General features: G+C 36.8%; 1 protein-coding gene across 1 annotated transcript; it reads left to right on the top strand.

Moving 5' to 3' along the window:
- The first annotated feature begins 7,822 nt into the window (after window positions 1–7,822).
- LOC144425135 (uncharacterized) lies at window positions 7,823–11,373 on the top strand. Its single transcript, XM_078114506.1, has 2 exons — window positions 7,823–10,146; window positions 10,515–11,373. Exon 1 carries the CDS (start codon window positions 8,253–8,255, stop codon window positions 9,456–9,458), a length of 1,206 nt encoding a protein of 401 aa, XP_077970632.1. The 5' UTR covers window positions 7,823–8,252; the 3' UTR covers window positions 9,459–10,146; window positions 10,515–11,373.
- The last annotated feature ends 4,863 nt before the right edge of the window (window positions 11,374–16,236 follow it).

Raw genomic sequence — 16,236 nt, 5'->3', positions numbered from 1 at the left:
AATTTCCGAATTAGCCTCGACAAAAAAACCTGCCTATAAGTAATATTTTGACGGCAGTGTCCTCGTCAGTAACCGTAGCGCATGGGTAGCGACTAGGTTCCGCTGAGCGTAAGTCTTTGGAGGATGAATTGATAGTAAGCCCCAAAACGGCCAAATATCAGTGAATAGCTCTAGAATAGAGCAAAATAGTATTGAAAAAGACGTCCATACCACTTTGTGTCTAACTTTAAATGCCATGAAATCGTTTGTTTCAAAATTTCGGATCTTAGGGCAAAAAATAAACACACTCGCTACCACTCAAAATTAAAAAAAAAAGATTGCGCAAGAAATTCTAATTTTCAAATCATTCCTAACACTAACTAGATAAATACCAATTTTTAAACGATGCGGACCGTTTGCGTGTAAAGCGAACGTGATGACCACTACACTACAGAAACGCATACGCTGGTGGGTCATATTAAAATGAACACTACTCTTGGGAGACTTCTACATTGGGAAACGTATACACCCGTGGTTCGTGGAATCGGCTTGAAACCGACCCTGATGTCTTTCCGTAGTGTAGTGGTCATCGCGTTTGCAAACGTTCCTTCCAAAGTGAGAAACTTGTTTTCCTGTTAACATTTCGCTCTAGCCTAAAATCTTTGACGGATCTCATTCATCGCCGTAAGAAATGGTGCATATTATGAACTTAGGTGTCCTTTTTAAAGTATGAATTAACCCTTCGTGATAGATTTTTACCTCCTCCTAATATCTTAGAATACTTTTAAGATGAAATAAATTTTTGCTCAAACAATCGATAATAACCGAATGTATTTTTATCATAATTATCACACATTTAAGAAAAATGGGTTAAAATGCTAAAATGAATCAGTTGTTAAAAACATCTCAAATACAATGAGTAATTAAAGTTTAACTTCAGTGGGAAGTATTGCGGTAAACTTATAAATGAAAATAGTTGTCCAATCACCGACTTTTTTTAAAATTCTAGATAAGTAATTTTATCCGTTGCTAAAACGTGGAGATAATAAAGATAGACATTTCGAATGTCAATTTGCTCAATTTAAAGCGTAAAAGTGAGGAATCGAGTAATATATGAACCGATTAAAATGAACAGGAGACAGATTAAAATATGCAGGGGATCTTGAGCGCATATGTAGTTAGCACACACCCTGCCTCTATACACGGCTGTTGTGAATTAAGTATTTTAGGTTCGAAACCTGCTTGGTCTAGCAGTATATTCCTACCAAAGCCGCAAGTTTCAGATTTTTACGTAAGAGTTACAGTTTCCGTGAAGCCTCGTTCTGAGTGGAAATACGAAACACCGTGAGAAAATGATCGCGGAGACTTATCATAACTACATTTTCATTCGTCACATATACAACTCGTTACGTTGTAAACGATCCATCCAACGTGAATCTAGACCGCTAGGGTTGATATCAAACTTTTAAGTGTTTCCTCTTTCATGTCATTTATTTTGCCGTCGTATCCATTGTGCAAGGCTGGCTGCATTCTGCATTATTGGACACGTTAGTGGACATAACGATCGTTTTGTTATTATGTTGTTGTTGTACTTGTTTTTTGTAACAGAAAAAAAAACTCTTTGATTACTGGACTAATTTGAAACTAAACTTTTCGCTAGAACGCTATTACTTTTATTTATTTCAAGTATCCCGGTGTGCTGTATGGGATTCGTTTCTTCGTGTGATATGACGCCATCACAATTTTGTCACTATGTTGCGCTATGTGCTCATAAATTTGAGCATAACTGTCTTGTTCATCTCCATTTGATTGTTCACAGCGTACTCGATTATAAATTTTTACCCACTGCCTAATGAACACAATTGCTACGACACCGTCACTCCCACTACTTCAAGGCAAACCATATGCTTATTTTGTCTCATATTCTTTTGAACGATGTATAGGACTGAAACAAGTGCAGAAACGAAACATTTCGTGAACTTGCAAACAGCTGTGAAGATTATATCTCATATTCGGTAAACAAAGTTTTAAAATTCGAAGTTTTATAAATATTTTCATATTCAGCAAACGAATAATTCGAATTTTACAATCGAGGTAGATTTTGTATTCGACAAACAAACATTTCAAAATCTAAGTTTTGTGATGAAGTATTTATTTCGTGTTGCAGTCCTAACCTATTCCAATTCTTATTTCTACGCCGTGTGAAAACAATAAAAAACCATCAAAAAGCACTAGAAACCTTGCTAAAAAGTGCAAAAACGTATCAGTAGTTCGCTCAACTTCATTTGTCTTTTGTAACTTTGCCCAGAGATTATTGTTCTATATTTTTGAGTGATGCGCATAACTTTGCTTTCAGTAAATTTGCATATACAAACACACACTCTTTGCTCTGATTGCATATAGAAGGAATGCACAAACTTCATGTGCGTCGAGCACCCTAATCATCATTCACGAGTAGCAGACGTAACATAAACTCTTCGCTATATTTATCTCGGGAACTGAATGCCAAGCCCTGTATTACCCCCAAGATTAACAACTGAATAAAAAAAAATATGGCTATGTACTGATTTATATTCTTCGAGTAAAGTTGTAAATTGATGATGTTTCAGCCTTTCTTGATATAATTCGTACACTTTACCACAATTTTCACATTACTTGAATTTCGAATACAATATATTGGAATGGTCATGATCACAAATGTACTGATTGGCTCGACATGGTTTGCGATACGTTAATCATTTTTATCAGATTTCCTATTTGCAGAGGTAAATAGTATCATGTGCTACTATAATTGAAACCAGTCGAACTCTACATATATTATTGCGATCTTGAGAGAATCCATGACATGCACTGCGATTAATACTTCAGCCTTCTCCTCTTATGAAATTAGTTTGAAACGAGCACGCCAAAACCTGACAAAAATAGCACGTGGTGACTCAGTATTCTAAATTACCAAAATATGTTGAAACCAATGCACCCATTGAAAATATTCATAACGGTCGGTTGTAAAATAGCAAATATGCAATTTATATATATGTATTCCTATTTTATCGATTTGATCGACAACACGGGGTTATTTTCGCTGTACTTGGGCGACGGTAATATTTGGGTCACATTTTGCTGTCGCACAAATAGTTTGGACTTTATTTTCTTTAGGAGCAAAAAGTGTGAAACTTTTTGTGATTCAGGTTCTTGTCGACAGTTTCTAGGCACCGTTATCTATCTTGTAGTTGTTTTTGCTAAGTTGGGGCTACAAATATATATCATGATTTCTCCTTTTAGACCCGGTTATCTTTTGACAAGATTTTGAGGATAAACAGGAAAAATTTTTCGCTATCGTATTGTATTCCAATAATTCGCTGGAAATATATCTGGAACTTGGGGTACTGTTATGGTCAATTTCACCCTAAATGTGCAAACTTGCAGACTGGACCTATTACGTCATTTAGTCAGGAGCGATGAGAAGTCGATTTTAGGTATCGATTCAAATGAAGGATAAATGCAGTCGGATCTTGCTCGCTTTACCGTACTTGGCAAGGATTTCCCATATTTATTCGAATTGATAAGGATATCACTTCAAGTGTGCAAAGTATCTCGCTATCTAATTATGGCAGCCATGAGAATATATGGAGCAAATAATCCTCTCCAGAGCCACAGAATAGAGTCTTTTCGTGATATTATTAGGAGTGTTTAAAGTATCTTTTCAGGGTTTTTCTAATATATCAATTCGATGGACCATATTATAGTTTTTATTACATTACGATGCCCGGTGATTTAAGCCTGGTGATTCCAGTGATTCAATTAAGAGTTTGGTTGTATTAAGATTGTGAGTTGATAAATAAAATTAAAATGGCCTTAATTGAAGTGAACATTGAGAAAAAGATTGATACCAGACCATATAAAAGATATGTCGAACTGGGAAAATGTATACATATACTGACGATTCGCTACAGTCACTCGCTACACTAGTACTCAATTGAATAGCTTTGTAATCGAATATTTGCTATTCAGAATCAGGTGTGATAAGCAAAAGACAGAGTCAAAATTTATTTGAATCCGGAATCAAACATCGTATAGGACTTTTCAATGCCTTGCAGTCGGGTTTGGAAATGTTTCCGACAACACTGATTTCTTCAAATTAAGAAATAAATGTATATTGCCCGCAAAAATTTTAAAATAAAGAAAAGTAATGGGCTTCTAGCGAAAAATGCATTCTTCAACCACCGAAAACTTCAGAGCAATTGGTCTATTAGTTGAAAAGAAAATTCTTTCGTAACGATGAGAAGAAAAATACCGACAACATAATAACAAAACGATCCATATGTACATTTCGTGTCCAATAAAACAGAATTATCAACAGTAATTTTTGTGTACGGTATATTCGAAGCACGCGTTAATTTACAGGAAACTACGACACGGAGTGAGTATTATTGAATCATCAAGGAAATGAATAATTTTGTGAATGTTTATACTTTTCACTACGTCTTCTTCGTGCGCATCAATACCACCTACCTGGTACTATCAATATAGATATGTTGCTCCCGTATTGAGCATACTCACTGCTTCATATATATTGGAAGTGCAGTATATATGTACCAATTGTAACATTTTAGCTTCACTGTTCCTTTTACACGACTGCTGCTGAAAGGCAGCAAACGATAAGTTCCGGCGTATCAAGCAGTGGCGTGCCTAGGAGGGGGCGAAAGGGACAGCCGCCCCGGGCAGCAAGTTGTAGAGGGCAACAGAACCAAGCTGTATAGTTGGCGTTATTACACATGTTATTCTCGATGTAATTTTATTCAATTAAAAACTTTCATTATGTGTTTAGTCTTGTGTGGCTGACTGCGGTGAATGTGAGTCAACAATGACCGATCATTGACCTCAGAAAAATTCTTCCTATATCTTATTTTACGATTAAAACAATTTTGGTGCTCATTTTAAGGGTGGTTTCGCGAGTTAGCGCATAAAAAATGGCTTATATTTTCAAACAATCACTTTAATTTAAAATATTGTTCAACCCTGTTATTTTAAAGAACCGGTAGAAAAGTTTAGATTTTTTGATCACAGTTATTTTTGGACTAATTTTTGATTACTGCAATTAAATAATATGAGAAGACAGTATAATCATTGGGTTCTATTATCTTTGCACCCACGGACATTTAAACTTACGAACATTTGCGCTCAGTACATTTGCACTCATGAAGTTTTGGACCCACGGATATTCGCATCTCTGGAGACTTGTACCCATTGAATTTTGCACCCGTAAACATTTACACCCATTGATACCCTTTGAAGTAAAAGAGGTTTTATTGTCATTTGTGCCGAAATGGGGACATCCTAATCTTATAATTTGTAATGAAAACAAACTCACTGCAAACTCGAAGTACATGGGCGCAAATGTCTATGTTTAAAAATGTCCAGAGTGCAAATGTCCGTACAAGGGTGCAAATGTCTGTGGGTAAAAATGTCCAATATGCAAATGTCTGAGGGTGCAAATGTCCATAGGTGCAAATGTTCGTGGGTGCAAATGTCCGCGGATGAAAGTGTAGCCTACTGGGTACAGAAGTACATGGGTGTTAATGTCTGCGGGTCTAATCTATATGCGGGTGGTAAAATCTATGGGTGGAAATGTCCCTGGGTGCAAAAGTATGCAGGTGCAAATGTACGTGGGTGCAAATGTGCTGTCACTTAATTATAGAGTTCTTTGATTCGTTATGAAATTTCCAAAACACAACCAAAAACTAACAAATAGCATGAGAAAAGTTTTGCACGCCCCTGCCTACAAGACTCCTTATATTGCGCCAGTTCTGTGGGAATTGGGAAAAGTTAATTTAATAATTTCATGAGCGTGGTTGAATTGGTGACTAACAAGGCTCTTGCTCATCTTGTGTGCCGCATCTTCTCTTCGTGCCTAATGAAGCGCACGTAAAACTGTAAAGACAACTTCATTTAATAAATTATAGACTGATCTAGACTGATTCAATTTCGATCGCTGTGGGTCAAAGACTTCATCCGCATTTGTGTCATTATTTTGTCCGGAATGGCGCAGACGAGTTGCAGTTGGTAATGGATTGTTCTTTTTTTGCCCCGCGGCATAATAGAGTCAGTCAGCAGGGATTTCAGGTGTGGAATTATCTGGCCAGGCAATCCTTCCAAATACGTGAACTTGAATAGCCCAACAACGACCATCCAACTGCGTTGAAATATTTAGTCTTTTTGGAAACACATGGGTCGTTTTGTTATTATGTTGTTGTGGTTGTTTTTCCTCCTCTTTTTCATGTTTTTATTATGGAACAATCGCTTTTTTCTCTCGAATTTCTCACTAGAAAGCTATTACCGGTACTTTTGTTTTTATCCAAGAATTTCTGTGGCCTCTATGTAATCGTTTTTTGTGTTCTTGACGTCATAAAAATTAACAATTGCTCACCGTGTATCGGTTCCGCGTTCGCTTCAGTTGCTATATGGTGGTACATCGTATTGGCCGACGTGCCCATATTATATTTGAGCATTGCTCTCCTGTTTGACACCAACACATTCACCCTGTAAAGACAATAAAATAGCTTAATAGTTTATTAGATCATGGTTTCTCATCCGGGCGATGTATATCAATAGCTAGTTTTCCCCACCTATGGGCCCTTATTGCCAGAGCGGAGACTGACATTATGGCCGCTGCCAGTATCAAATTGTGAATATATATACATAACACATCGCCATGTGATTGAAACGAAATATCTTCACATCAAGATTTCACGAGTGCCCTCATCCTTGTTCTGACTAAGTTGCAAAAAATGTTGTTTTATGTTCCGGGGACCACAGATAAGATCTAGTGTTAAAATTGTCTCTTCGTGGAGCTTTATTTCTTCACACAAAATGGGCTAAACTCACTGGGTTAGCTCATTTCAGAAACTATGTCGAACATATAGCCCTGTCTATACCCACAAGTCTCAAAAATGAGTTGGCTTATTATCACGACATTTCAAGACTGAGTTCAGGCGAATCTAATCACTGCTTGACTATGACCAACGTTTATTATACGAACGAGGAGATATGGTGTGGAATATCTTTTTTTGACGTCTATGTATAAAATGCTGTGCAATTCTTCCATATTTCATACGACTTTCAATACACTCTTTTATCATTTACCTAGCATACTAGTCATTTTACCATCGACACATTTAAAATTGCTCTTTTGTTGAAATATTGTTAGTTGACACCTGATGTATATATAAACTGATAATTGGTATTGCACAATGACTCGCTGGCTGATCATCACATCGGGATTAGTCAGAACAAAGGTCATTTCCTTGTATAAAATGGCCAGGGTTGACAGCGAGTGCATTTTGGGTCAATTCTATAGGCATTACTTTGGTACTGGTAACACGAAAAACAAAAACATCAGGCGTCTGTATCTATTACAGACTAATTTCATTTACTATTTCCGAAGTATATAGTTTGGAATCAAGTCATGACATTAGTTATTCGAACACTGATCAAACTCATAATTGAGGGCAGATTGCAGTGGCATTTATTTTTAACATAATAAGCCTTGGATATTGCCCTTTTGGAAATGGAAATAGACACTTGAAAAGGCCAAATAATTGGAATCCTTAAAAATGATTTAAAAGAGCCTACTATAAGCGATAATATCATCGGACGTGCCATGATGCATATGATATTTATTCATCGATGATTTGAAATAGTTAAAACGATTCGAGGAAGTTCATCAAACAAATGACGTTATTGAGAGTGTTTGTAATAGTAATAATATAGCCTAATGATAGTTAGCCGTGAACAAAACCAGAAATCGCGATGTGTACTGGTTGCATATAAAGTACAGTGTACACCGATATTCATCGAGTACTGTACTGATTAGGGGTTCATTTATATTCTAAGATATTGCATTTTCGCCCACACAAATATTATATCAAGCAACATTAATTTATGACTAAGACACCAAGCCTTCGTATTCCTCTCAAACACGCCAATGATTGCGCGTCAGCGAGAGAACAGTTTCGAATACGCCAACGTATTTACTCATGTTCAAAAACAAATAATAAGTAACGCATTGATATAAACAGTTATTCACGGTATTCAACTTGCGTGAAACAGATAGCATCACTCTTGTCGATTTTATATTTCATTTCGACCTTACGTAATAGACAAACGCATACATCGTTTGTATCACGATAAGGAAGTTAAAAGTTTTTCAAGAGGTTTGTTAGCTCAAAGCAGTCACAGTTGCATCAACTTAATGTAGACATTTAATAAGAAGGATGCCTTCAAACATTCGAGACCAGGATCGAGAACCAGAAGTATTAGAACGGGAGATTAACATGCCACAGAATACGCATTCTAACACTGCTGCTACCGAGTACAATGAAGACGACGTAATGGTAAAATCAAGCACAAACCAAGTATCCATCAAGCCGCATGATAGAGAAAAAGTGCTGCACAATATGATAATATTTTTGAATCCTTCGTCAACAACACCAGAAATTGGATCAAGATGTGACAGTCATAAAAACGTCGCATTAGAATTTAGTCAAACTGAAATACTTTACAAAGACATGAAGTTAAGTTCACTCGATATATACAAAATGAACCTGCAACAGCATTTGGCAGAAGGAACCTTTCCTTTGTCGGACAATTTTATCATGTCGATATTGTTGCAAGTGACCGAAGCTATTGATCATTTGCATAAAATTGGAAAAACGTTTGGTCGAATAACGGCTGAGCACATTTACTTATCTTGTCGTGAGCAAAGTCAGCAGGACTCCCCAAAAATAGTTCTTACAGAATCTAGGCAAGCAGGTGACGAAAGCGGCGAGGTTGATAAAGCCAAAGATATTGCATTTCTTGGAGACTTTTTTGAGTATCTGCTGACGAAAGTAAGGGAGGAAGACGAAACACAAGAACTATTACAATGCTCCGACGAGGGCACGGTGAAGGACTTGATTGATAGAATGTTAGAAAAAAGGGTTGATACAAATGGTATATTACGACATCCTTTTTTCTGGAGTGTTAAAGAAAAGATAAATTTTCTTTGTGACGCTTATGACTCTATCAAATACCGAGATATTGAGGAAAGTTTAGGAATAAAGGGAGAATCAGTAACTGGCAAAAACTGGTTTGAAAAACTAAAACTTTCACCTATTGAAAAAACAAAAATTGAAAATGCTTTGAAACTCGAAAGAAAAATGAGACAAATAAACCCAAATACCATATTAAATCTTGCAAAGAGCAAAACCCAAAATTGCTCCTCGACGTCACATGAATACAAGAACGATTCTTTGTGCGAACTTATGCAGTTCTTCCGTAATCGCAAAGCCCATTACTGGGAGAGTAAGCAACCCATCAAGCACTGTTTTCAAAGTTATCCAGACGGATTTTGGAAGTTTTTTTCCTCGCGATATCCTGATCTTTTACCTTTTGTATACGAGCACAGACTGATGTTCATGGGCCCTCCGCAAAATGCATAATTTCCAATTTTAACTAAGTCAACATTTTTTGAGTGTTTCCGTTGTTTAAGCGTCAAAATGATAACAATATTATTTATAATGTTCCTTGAAAAAGACTCTAGACCAGTTGTTTCCAAAATTTTGAACCATTGTCAGTAGCTACTCATTTAATTGTTATTGCTCCAGTGCATTCAGTTACTAAACTACATGTATTCTTTTCGTCTGGTACATTCTGTTCGTAACCCTCTAATTTGTCTCAGCTAAACCCCGTTGGTAAAAAATAAACTCGGTTTGGAAACCACTGATCTAAAATCTAAAAAATACACCATCAAGACATCACAATATTCAAATAAAAATAGTTTTCATGTGTTTATCACTCTTGTAGTAAAATTAATGCTTTATCAATAAAAATGCTGAGTTATTGTAAGTTATATATTTACGATTACAAGCAAATAATCTTTTTGAACATGATTGATATACAGCATCTATAATTCTAATTTGTTTTTGCACCTACGTACATTTTTTATTCGTCTAAAATTGTAATTGTTACTGTCCGTGAAAAAAGGTTGTATTTCTTATTGAATGCTTGTTCGAAAGTTTCTCCTTTTAACCAAATAATCGAAGGCTCATAATCGGGATAGAAGACGAAAACTTCCATGTAGGCCGCAAGACGAGGCCGTTTATCTTTCAGTTTCGTAGCGCACATAAGGTAACTACCTGTAAATGATTTTAAAATGTTTCTTAGAAATGTAGTAACAAATATTGCCTTGTTTCCACTTCCAAAAGTTGCACGTTTTACGGAAAAGACGCTTTTACTACAATAAATATGTGTTACCATCTGTCCTATATTCTCTGCTTTTCCGGCATCATGGGCCAATGAACGCAGATTTCTGCAAGATGTAACAATCAAATTTGTCAGCTGTAGGTGGATCCCCCGTGTATATGTATATATATACGCGTATATACGCTCATTGAGTACATCAGATAAAATGCATTATGTATTAAAGGTATTGGTCAGTATTTAGTGGTATTTTTACGCTCATGCTGTTCCAAATATAACTTTCTTCCTCATTTTAGATAGGCTACTGTACTACAAAAGAAAACGGCAATGTTTCACCATACCAACCCAACGCAGGCTCTAATGCCTGCTGCTATCAGTGCTATAAAATGAATCGAACAAGAAGTCTTGAAGTGTAAAGGTATATGAGAATCATAAGAGTTGCAAACAGCTTAGATGGGCTATTTATAATGAAATACTTTCGCACTTCTCTGCAATTGGAACTGCCCATCAAACTCATGTTGGAGACTTCATTGAGTTTTTCAAATAATTTTTTTCTCAACTATGAAGATCTTTTGAGGTTAACGAGGCATTAATAAATAAAGCTGAGGAATTTGTTTGTTCACTGTATGGAGAGGATATGAAGAATGTAAATGATACGTCTTTTTAACACTGGCAAACATATGCTATTATACTCGTCCACCCAACAATGGTTCACTGAAGAAGCATGTGGGGCAAGAAACAAGCAAGCTGATGGCAAATTACCAGGCAGGGCTTCATCATTGTTGCCTAGAATCGGGGCCAATTATTCTCCCACCTATCGGCCATAAATGTGTTCTTGATAAGGGTGTTTTGCGGGTTAAATTGATGGATTTACTTCCAGCCCCCAAATCAGTTCTTGAGTTGGCAAAGTGCAAGTGTAAGAAATATAGTTAAAATAATTTATGCACGTGTGCCAAAATCAACCTAAATTGCACAGATTTTTGTTTTTATATTGACTGCACAAACCACAGTACACTTATAGAGGAAAAGTCGATTTTCGAGATAGTGGATTTCGGAAACAATTCAGAGGAAAGTGAATTAGATATTGAAGTGATTTACAAAAAATATTATTTATTTGTTTTTGGACATCTGTTAGTGTCGTAGTCTTGTTTCTAGAAATAATATTGCCTAATGCCTTTGTTCAAATACATAACCACATAAACTAAAAAAAGACTAACTGTAATATTTTTGTTCACTATGCTATGTACATAATGTACATTTATTTAGTTTTCTTTACCTTTCCGGTAAATTTCTAAGTGAGAAATAGGGGAAAGTGGGGAAGGTTGGGACACTTTTTTTTCTTTTTCATATTTTGAGTCCTTTATTCTGCACATTCATATGACTTTGCGGGATTAATGCAGAAAGGGATAAATGTAGTTTTTATTTAGCGACTAAGAAATTTTGCGACACACATCTTACCACCAAAATGCTTTGAAAAACGTTTGTCAAGTGTTCCACTGTACCCCACTTGTGGGGCACATTCGGACAGACTCTGGGGCACAATGGGTCATTCTGTTAAAATTCAACGAAGTATGCCCTTAAAAATAAGCAAGCAATCAGCATAATCGTCTAAAGAACAGGGAGACCTCAAATTTGAAGATTTAGGATTTTTAAAATCAATGTTCAACCGAAATATTTCAGATATTTCACCAAAAAATTCGCTTACAAATTACATTATTTTCTAATCCGAATCTAAATCTGGAAATATTTTTGATTCTCGAATATATTTCATATTGGACCACGAGTCGAAAGATACCATAATGTTACATAAAAATATAACGCATCTCTAGGTCTCTAAGCACTTGTTGTATCAAACACTGTCGAATTGTGCCATGTAGGGCATGTCCCACTGAACCCCGGTCCATTGTTCCCCATAATCAACAAATATCTTCAGATCATCCCACGGCGAAATTCGGAAGGCACATCCACTCGACAACGTTATAAATATTTCAAAGTGGACTATAGCTGAAATATATCAGACGGTGGTTTGTCACGTTGAAAAGGCTAAGTTAGAGAAAAGAAAAAACTGGAACGGTGAAATTTTAATTTCAACCCCCCGAAACCAATTTTACCTCATAGCTTGCGTCGCTTTACCCGTCCGCTGTCCGTTTGCGGGGACGTTGTAACTCACCGGAGGGCGGATTGAAACATCAAACCGCGGACCGGATTCCGAATATAGTATTAGTGTGAGAGCTGATTTTTCACTGTGCCCCATGTCCCAACGTGCCCCACCTTCCCCTAACTGATTTATTTGTGTTTTTGTGCTCACGATGTAAATTTGTGACTTCATTGCTTAAAAATTATTACGTTTGATAGCTTCTATGAAGTGAATGCAACTTCTTATGCGGTTCTTGTTGTAAACTGCTTGTGGTTATTACATAAAATTTATTCGCTAATCTGAATCAGCGTTGTCGCTGCTTGAAGACCTTTCGAGGTCCCTCCCGACTCCTGTCACACAATTAAAAGTATTTTTTGTTGTTGGTTACATGTATGGCATATTTTTCGTAATCTTCCTAATAAATTTTGATTGACTGATGAAGTCAAGACGTTATAGAAATACATTTGTGTTAGTGTGCTCTTGAAATTGCATGCTGCGTTGTTGTAAACCTATGGTTATTGAATTTCCGGGACCCCCTTATATTCAATTTCGCATCAAGATTGTGGAACAAGCTGTAATGCGTTCAGTATGTTCCTTTTCATACAACACTAAAGAATTTATTTAGTTACAAGATGTGCGCTACAAAACTCATTTTCTGGGCGTTTATCGGTGTTTATTAAAATATTACGACTTCACCAGACGACTTAAACTTCAAAATATTCGCTTTTTCCGTCTTCAAGTATAATATTAACCTTCTTTATTAAAAATAAACACTGAAACCTATTTATTGGACGCGAAATGGTCCTATGAGTCGTTTTCTTAAATTGTTGTTGTTTTTCTTCCAAGTATGTGGCGGTTCCGCGATCGCATTTCAACGATCTAGTCCTAGTGGTCAGCGAAGTCGGGAGTTTTTTGATAAGGTAGATCAGTGTGGTCCAAAGCCGTCATAATGATTAATTCCGTGCGACCCACGGAACAATTTTAGCATATATTTGTATCTGATAGCAGAACGTTTTTGAGTTTTTTCTAGCTATTCCAACTGGGGTTGGGATCCCGAGATTCAAATCCTTTTTTCTAAGGTTTTGTTCCTTTATTTCAGTAAAAACCAACGACTAACGTAAAAACACTCCTCTGTTTTCAAACGTGGGCCATGTGACAGTAGTGACGAAACGCAGAGCCGACTTAACGCCGTGCAATCCAGTATTTTTTAGCACTCTTGTTTAATAGTGGCGTGCCTAGAGGGGGGCGAAGGGGGCAACCGCCCCGGGCAGCACATTGTAGGGGGCAGCAGAACCAAGCTGTAAGGTTTGCGTTATTACACATGCTCTTCTAGATGTGTTCTCATTTAATTTAAAGCTAACAATATGTGTTCTGTGGTGATGGTATTCAACAAGGATTGGTTGTGCCCCATGTCCCAACGTGCCCCACCTTCCCCTAACTGATTTATTTGTGTTTTTGTGCTCACGATGTTAATTTGTGACTTCATTGCTTAAAAATTATTACGTTTGATAGCTTCTATGAAGTGAATGCAACTTCTTATGCGGTTCTTGTTGTAAACTGCTTGTGGTTATTACATAAAATTTATTCGCTAATCTGAATCAGCGTTGTCGCTGCTTGAAGACCTTTCGAGGTCCCTCCCGACTCCTGTCACACAATTAAAAGTATTTTTTGTTGTTGGTTACATGTATGGCATATTTTTCGTAATCTTCCTAATAAATTTTGATTGACTGATGAAGTCAAGACGTTATAGAAATACATTTGTGTTAGTGTGCTCTTGAAATTGCATGCTGCGTTGTTGTAAACCTATGGTTATTGAATTTCCGGGACCCCCTTATATTCAATTTCGCATCAAGATTGTGGAACAAGCTGTAATGCGTTCAGTATGTTCCTTTTCATACAAAACTAAAGAATTTATTAAGTTACAAGATGTGCGCTACAAAACTCATTTTCTGGGCGTTTTTCAAGGCCTCGTCTCACGACCCATATCCGTGGTGAGGATCTACAAATGTTTAATAACTTACTTATACTTTTCAACAACGTCTTAGCATAACTTAATTAATAATAACAGGGCTATGGAAAGTCTACCCAACTCGACGCAAGATCGAGCAGCAATAACTAAGATTCATCCGCTCGCTAACAGCTGATTCAATTCAATTGTTACGTCATGCAGAAGTCATTGTTCATTGCCGGAAATGTAGAGACTATAGGACAGATCGTAGCACATATTTTTTGTAGTAAAAGCGTCTTTTCCGTCAAACGTGCAACTTTTGGAAGTGGGAACAAGGCATTATTTGTTACTAAATTTCTAGGGAACATTTTAGAATTATTTTCAGGTAGTTCCCTTATGTGCGCTACGAAACTCATTTTCTAGGCGTTTTTCAGGGCCTTGTCTCATGGTCTAATCTAATGTGTTTAATATTGCAGAGTAGATTCGAATTTTGCGATTTCGATAATTGGTATATATATTTATATGCAGCCATTAGCCATTAAACAATATAAGCACGTGCTTAGGGCACCAAGCGAAGAGGGGCATCACAGAAATTTTATAGCATCATTTTATATAGTTTATCGGTGTTTATTAAAATATTACGACTTCACCAGACGACTTAAACTTCAAAATATTCGCTTTTTCCGTCTTCAAGTATAATATTAACCTTCTTTATTAAAAATAAACACTGAAACCTATTTATTGGACGCGAAATGGTCCTATGAGTCGTTTTCTTAAATTGTTGTTGTTTTTCTTCCAAGTATGTGGCGGTTCCGCGATCGCATTTCAACGATCTAGTCCTAGTGGTCAGCGAAGTCGGGAGTTTTTTGATAAGGTAGACCAGTGTGGTCCAAAGCCGTCATAATGATTAATTCCGTGCGACCCACGGAACAATTTTAGCATATATTTGTATCTGATAGCAGAACGTTTTTGAGTTTTTTCTAGCTATTCCAACCGGGGTTGGGATCCCGAGATTCAAATCCTTTTTTCTAAGGTTTTGTTCCTTTATTTTAGTAAAAACCAACGACTAACGTAAAAACACTCCTCTGTTTTCAAACGTGGGCCATGTGACAGTAGTGACGAAACGCAGAGCCGACTTAACGCCGCGCAATCCAGTATTTTTTAGCACTCTTGTTTAATAGTGGCGTGCCTAGAGGGGGGCGAAGGGGGCAACCGCCCCGGGCAGCACATTGTAGGGGGCAGCAGAACCAAGCTGTAGAATTTGCGTTATTACACATGCTCTTCTAGATGTGTTCTTATTTAATTTAAAGCTAACAATATGTGTTCTGTGGTGATGGTATTCAACAAGGATTGGTTCCCCGACTCTTGACCTCGGGAAAAAATTTCCTATATTTTACAATTGCAACATTTTTGATGCTTGGTTTAATAAATCAAACGTTTCTTTCTTACTTGACCTTTATTTGATTTATTTTCGTGTATGACAACATCTATAATCTGTTTATCACCCAAATTATTTCAAAAATTAGGTATAAGGGGCAGCATTATCAGAAACTGGCCCCGGGCAGCAGACTAGTTTGACACGCCCCTTACTTGCTTTCAAGTAATATCTGTCACGAAGAATATAATTTGAAGCGACATTAAACGCGAGATGCGGAAAATACAACGGTAATTATCGGGAGCTCATTTTAAAATAACTGAAGGCTTTATATATATATATATTCTTTAAAAGAACGCCACCCATGCAACATAATAATAGTCTGGTTAGAACAATAAACTCTCGTTGTTTATTGAATTAAAAGTATGTAATCTCGCGATATTTCGATCATTTTTGGGTTTTCTCCGACTTGCGGCCCGCGAGACCTCAAAAGTTTTCGCGGTCCTTCAACCTAGAACCACCCTGAGGTAGACTACCAGGTACCGGTAAAATTTCAAA

The sequence above is a fragment of the Styela clava genome, chromosome 7 (assembly GCF_964204865.1).
Source record: "Styela clava chromosome 7, kaStyClav1.hap1.2, whole genome shotgun sequence".
Taxonomy (NCBI): Eukaryota; Metazoa; Chordata; class Ascidiacea; order Stolidobranchia; family Styelidae; genus Styela; species Styela clava.
This window is presented reverse-complemented; position numbering and strand designations above follow the sequence as displayed.

What these genes read in the sequence shown, in the direction of transcription:
- LOC144425135 (XM_078114506.1), top strand. Translation starts at nt 8,253, where the DNA reads ATGCCTTCAAACATTCGAGACCAGGATCGAGAACCAGAAGTATTAGAA.